This window comes from Rhinopithecus bieti, unplaced genomic scaffold, assembly GCF_001698545.2.
Source record: "Rhinopithecus bieti isolate Rb0 unplaced genomic scaffold, ASM169854v2 scaffold_26977, whole genome shotgun sequence".
NCBI classification, from domain to species: Eukaryota; Metazoa; Chordata; class Mammalia; order Primates; family Cercopithecidae; genus Rhinopithecus; species Rhinopithecus bieti.
The window spans coordinates 494,878-501,507 of NW_016812360.1; the positions used below are offsets into that span (position 1 = coordinate 494,878).

The window sequence follows — 6,630 nt, forward strand, 5'->3', positions numbered from 1 at the left end:
TCCTAATAGCATTGGTTCATGCATGTTCTGCTTTTATTTACACATTAGCTATTTACCTTTAATAATAGAGTAGCCCTGATAAGCCCAACTCCTACATTGTAGGATATCCATGATCTCCTCCTCAATCCCATCGCATCCCCAAGCTTCCCTTATGTGAGATAACCATCATTCTGAATTTCATATTCATCATTGTTTGATTTTTGTTTTGTAAAATTTTAATGACTTCATGTGTAATCTTAAATGTAAGTGTGTGTTTATTTGAACTTTTAAAAAAGGTGTCATATTATATATAAACCTTTGGGATTTACAGTTTTTCCTTACTATTGTTATGATTTCTCTATATTGTGGGTCACTGAAGTTCATTCTTTTTGAATGCCATGTAATATTATGTTATAAGAAATATCAGTTTATTCATCTAGTATCCTGTTGCTAGTTATGCAGAGCAGATCACTTTCAGGTTCTTGTGAACTATGAAGGAGTAAATAAAGACCAACCAGGTAATTTTCTTAAAATAAATATAATAAAAAATCAAAAATATAAAATATAAAATAGTAATGTTTAAGGTGGAAGTATAAATTTCCCTGTAATCATATTCTCAGAGATAACCAGTGTTAAAGTTTGGGATATCTCTTGACTGTCTTCTTTAAAATATAATGTATACCTGTATACACATATTGTATACATATACTGTATACACATTAACTTTTTTAAAACACAAATGAGATCTATAACTTGCTGTTTCCATAGCAATATATCATGGATATCATTACTTGTCAATATGTAAAGATGTACTTTATCCTTTTTAATAGTTCTTTGGTGTTTCACTGTCGACATGTCAATATTTATTCCCTAAACCTCAATTTTGGTTATTTTCCATTTTCTGCTATTGTAAACAATGTTATAATGCAGATTCTTGTACATACATCTTTGGGTATTTGCTTCATTATTTCCTTAAGATAATTTCCTAGAACTGGAATTACTGTGTTGAAGGATATGAAGTTTTATTTTTATCTGTCTTCAACTTTATTTATTTATTGCTGTATATTGCCAGATTGCCCACCAAATATTAATTAATAATTTACAATCTTGGCATCATAGTATAGTTCTCTGAGCAGGGAATACCTAGTCCAACCTGAAGTTCAAGAGCGACTTCTTGGAGGAGGTGACCCTGGGTCTGAGTCATGGTGAGAATTTATCAAGCCTTCAAAAGAGCAGATAAATAATCCACAAGGACCCCGGATCAGAGAGTGCTCTGAGCTGGGTTGCCCCACTGTGCTTGTATCTGCACTCTCCAACACTAGGCATCATTGACATGTTAAAGCTTAGCCAAATAAAATTGTTCTTTGTCATTCTGTTTTCAACTTTTACTTATTCATTAGGATGATTTCATAATCCATTTCCTGGTTTAGAGGAAACAGGAACAATGGCTACTGAGAGTACTCCCTCAGAGATCATAGAAAGAGAACGAAAAAAGTTGCTTGAAATCCTCCAACATGATCCTGATTCTATCTTAGACACGTTAACTTCTCGGAGGCTGATTTCTGAGGAAGAGTATGAGACTCTGGAGAATGTTACAGATCTCCTGAAGAAGAGTCGGAAGCTGTTAATTTTGGTACAGAAAAAGGGAGAGACGACCTGTCAGCATTTTCTCAAGTGTTTATTTAGTACTTTTCCACATTCCGCTGCCATTTGCGGCTTAAGGCATGGTAAGTTGACTTTGTATACTTTCTGGGGTGAGAGGGAGGGGGCAGACTTTCTGAAAAGAAAGAAAAAAAAGAAAGAAAATTGTCCCTTTTATTTTGTTAGTCTTTTCCAGAGATAATTTTCATTGAAATATGAAATAAGGAAAACTGGAATTTAAAAGTTTCTGAAATTTAACATCTTATTGGTTTACGGAATTGATAAGTTGTTTTTCAGACTGTACTCAAAACTTGCAGTTGTTTTAATGCTAACGTAAACTGCTCATTATACTGACCGTAACATGCTGAACTCTCACAGTTGGAAGGAAAATACTGTTAATAATAACACAGTCCAGGGTTTGTTTTTCAAGTAGGTGAATTCGTGGATATTTACAGTGCTAAGACCACAAGCTGTATCTTTCACTTAGTATAGCCATTTTGAAAATACAAGGAAAATAATTTTTAACACATAGATGGCAGATCAGTAGTTTCATTTTTTTTGGTGGTAAGAATGCCAGCAGCAGCTGTTTCCCGGGGCAATTCCAGTGCTAATTCTTAAATGGTTCAAAGATAACTAGTAGTCCACGAAAAAGCAATTCTTCCAGTTGCTTAGCAATTCTGTAAATTACTACTAGGATAGGTGTAGCTCCTTTTCTAGGAATCTAAAAAAAACATTCAAAATTATTTTAAGGGATGTTAGAGGTAGAGGCTCAGTTAAAAAGGTGAATGTTAATGATACCTAATTTAGGACAAGATTTATATGTTTAGAATTTTTTAAAATTATTTCTAAAGCACACTATTCCAAATTAGAGCCATTTGTTTACTGATTAGAAAGTATTTGTGATCAGATTTCATTAGCAATGGCCCCAGGATACGTGAGTCTGTTGTGAGTCACAGTAAGTCCACAAGTAAACACTGTTCATACGATTCAAATTTTTTGTTTTCCTCACTTACCCTGGAAGGTTGCTGGGAAGGACTCAAACTTTAATCAAGACAGTGGTGTGATCTGATTTTTTTATTTTTTAGTGGAAAAAAGAAAGTTCTGAAAGTTGATACGTTGACATGCAAGTTATATAGGAGGTGTTAGGTATTTCTGTCCTCCAGTGAAATAAGAGGTGGCTGGGCAATCCCAGCACTTTGGGAGGCCGGGACAGGTGGATCACCTGAGGTCAGGAGTTTGAGACCAGCCTGATCAACAAAGTGAAACCCCGTCTCTACTAAAAATACAAAAATTAGCTGGGCATGATGGTGCATGCCTGTAATCCCAGCTACTTGGGAGACTGAGGCAGGAGAATCACCTAAACCCAGGAGGTAGACATTGCAGTGAGCCGAGATCGTGCCATTGCACTCCAGCCTGGGCAACAAGAGCGAAACTCTGTCTCAAAACAAAAGAAAATTAATTTTAATGTATGCCCACTTTTTTAATGGTCTTTTAGTTATTGATTCTAAAAGGCTCTTGATATATTACTTTGTCATCTGTCTGACATTATTACCCCCTAGTGGATGCCTGAAATGGGAAATAGTACTGTACCTTGTATATACTATGTTTTTTCCCGTACATACATATCTACAATAAAGTTTAATTTATAAATTAGGCACTATAGAGATTAATAACNAAAAAAAAAAAAAGAAGAAGAGGGGTGATTCTTTGAGGCCTCAGGAACTCCAGCTATTATACAGTTTCTTTTCTTAATTGGGAAAACAATTCTTTTCTTTTCTTTGCAGAAGTTTTAAAACATGAGAATATAGTACCTCCTCAATCTATGGAGGCAAGCAAGAATTCAGAAGATGCTTTTTCTCCTGGAATAAAACAGCCTGAGACCCCTGAGATCACAGTGTTCTTCAGTGAGAAGGAACACTTGGATTTGGAAACCTCTGAGTTTTTCAGGGACAAGAAAACTAGTTATAGGGAAACAGCTTTGTCTGCCAGGAAGAATGAGAAGGAATATGACACGCCAGAAGTCACATTATCATATTCAGTTGAGAAAGTTGGATATGAAGTTCCAGCAACTATTGCATATATAAAGGATGGCCAGAGATATGAGGAACTAGATGATTCTTTATACTTAGGAAAAGAGGAATATCTAGGATCTGTTGACTCCCCTGAAGATGCAGAAGCCATTGTGGAAGAGGAGGTTTATGATGACCCAGAGCACGTTGGATATGATGGTGAAGAGGACTTTGAGAATTCAGAAACCACAGAGTTCTCTGGTGAAGAACCAAGTTATGAGGAATCAGAAACCACCCTTTCATTGGAGGAGGAACAGGAGAAAAGTATAGAAGGTATGGAAATACCTTGCATAGTTAGTCAGGCAACAACTTATTAAGTTAATAAGCTTGCCATGACATAATGGGGATAGGAGGATGACAAAGGCACAGATGTCAGCAGAAAATCAACTACCAAGGAATTCCTTGTTCCTCTCTGACCTGGAATCTCCTTGAGGTAGGTGTTGACTTAAAGGAGCTCCCAGGACGTAGGAAATGATGGACAGCATACGCAAAAGTAAATATTGATTGTCAGTTTGTAAATTTCTGTAGTTCGTATAAGGAGTTGCCAATCATTAATTTCCCATAATACGTACAAGGAGTTGCTAATCATTAATTTCAGGCTAACCTATTCCTCAGGTTAAACCACTTTGGTTATTTTAGTGCCTTTGTGACCAGAGAGATGTGGGGATTATGTGTTTGACTATTTAAGTCAAAACAGTCAGTAAATGGCTAAGATCCCAAAATATTGTTACTTGGCTTGATCCAGTCCACATAATGCCATCTTGATGAGAATTATATTTGTATCTTGAATCTGAATATTTCCTTATTTAAAAAAGAATGTCTTTGAGACACGGTCTCACTCAGGCTGGAGTGCAGTGGCACGATCACAACTCACCACAGCCTCTAACTCCCAGGCTCAGGTGATCCTCCCACCTCAGCCTCCTGAGTAGCTAGCATTACAGGTACCTGCCACGATGCCTGGCTAATTTTGTATTTTGTAAAGATGAGATTTTGCCATGTTGCTCAAGTTGGTCTCGATCTCCTGGACTCAAGTGATCTGCCCGGCTTGGCCACCCAAAATGCCGGGATTACAGGTGTGAGGCACTGCACCTGGCCAAATCTGAATATTTCTTAATGAAAATTCAAAATGAGAAGTGTTTCATTGGAGTGATATTGCCTGGGAAAATAAACATCACTAAGTTCTGAGTAGAGGATGAAAATGTAACTACCATCTCACATTCATTTCAAATCTTGGGGACTCATCATCCACTTATGGGTAGGAAGAGAGTCATTTCTTCCTCATCACACCTTATATTAGTTTGTGAGGGATGCTGTAACAAAATACCACAAAATTGGTGCTTAAACAATAAACACAAATTTCTTGTGGAGGCTAGAAATCTGAAATCAAAGTACTGACAGGGTTGGTTCGTTCTTTTTTTTTTTTTTTTTGAGACAGAGCGAGACTCTGTCACCCAGGCTAGAGTGCAATGGTGCGACCTTGCTCACTGTACCCTCTGCCTCCTGGGTTCAAGCGATTCACCTGCCTCAGCTCCCCAAGTAGCTGGGATTACAGGTGCGTGCCACCACACCTGGCTAATATTTGTAGTTTTAGTAGAGACGGGATTTCACCATGTTGGCCAGGTTGGTCTCAAACTCCTAACCTCAAGTAATCCACCCACCTCGGCCTCCCAAAGTGCTAGGATTACAGGCATGAGCTGCCGCACGTGGACAAGGGTTGGTTCCTTCTGAAGGATGTGATCTGAAGGATCCTAACTTTCCTGGTGGTTTGCTGGAAATCGTTGACACTCTTTGGCTTGTGCAAGCTTCCCTCTGCTATGTCTTTACCTTCAAATAGCCTTGTCCCTGAGTGTGCATCCCTTTGGACAAAATAGAAGACACGAGTCATACTGGATTAGGGCCCACCCTAATAACATTATTAAAACTAATCACATCTGCAGTGGCCCTATTTCCAAATAACATCACATTCTGAGGTGCTGGGGGTTAGGATTTCAACATATGAATTTTGTGAGGGACATAATTCAACCCATGCCTCTTGCCCCGCCCCCAAATAACTTCTTAATACATGATGATTTTGGGGCCCCATTCTTAATTTTTATTTATTTATTTATTTTAGTTGGTGCATAGGTTTGAATTAATTAATTCATTGCATAGTGTCATCATTATTCCGCAAAAATCCCGTTTATCTATTCTGTTTTTTTCTCCATTTCCCATTTACCTTCTTCCATAGGTAACATTCTAATATTGCAGTGTGTCTCTTACATATTGTTTTATTTTCATGAAAATTTCTTTTCTGTATCAGGTACTGACTGGATTTCACCAGGCTGCCCAGGCTGGTCTTGAACTCTTGGCCTCAATAATGCTACATAACAAATCATCTCAAAATTTAGTCACTTCAAACACTGAGAGTTTATTATTGTTCACATGTCTGTGGTTGGCTGGGCAGTTCTCTGGTGTTCCCTGGGTTCACTCATGCATGTGTGATGAGGTAGTTAAAGGCTGGTCTCTCCTCTTCTAGCAGGCTACTCTGGGCTTGTTCTCAGAATAGATGCAGTGTGTGTGTGTGTGTGTGTGTGTGTGTGTGTGTGTGTGTATTTATTTATTTATTTATTTATTTATTTATTTATTTATTTATTTTTGAGATGGAGGCTCATTCTGTTGCCCAGGCTGGAGTGCAGTGGCATGATCTTGGCTCACTGCAACCTCTGCCTACCAGGTTCAAGCAATTCTCCTGCCTCAGCCTCCTGAGTAGCGGGCATTACAGGTGCCCACTACCACGCCTGGCTAATTTTTGTATTTTTAGTAGAGACGGGGTTTCACCATGTTGGCCAGGCTGGTCTTGAACTCTTGATCTCAGGTGATCCGCCCATCTCGGTCTCCCAAAGTGCTGGAATTATGGGCAGGAGCCACTGCGCATGGCCAAATATATTCTTATGAAGAGGGT

General features: G+C 38.3%; 1 protein-coding gene across 1 annotated transcript in view; it reads left to right on the top strand.

Annotated features, from left to right (window-relative positions):
- The first annotated feature begins 793 nt into the window (after positions 1-793).
- CARD6 (caspase recruitment domain family member 6) overlaps positions 794-6,630 on the top strand; it is a 17,393-nt gene continuing 11,556 nt past the window's right edge. The window contains 2 exon segments of the mRNA XM_017896003.1: positions 794-1,706; positions 3,405-3,962. Of these exon segments, the coding sequence (XP_017751492.1) occupies positions 1,424-1,706; positions 3,405-3,962 (841 nt within the window). The 5' untranslated portion in view covers positions 794-1,423.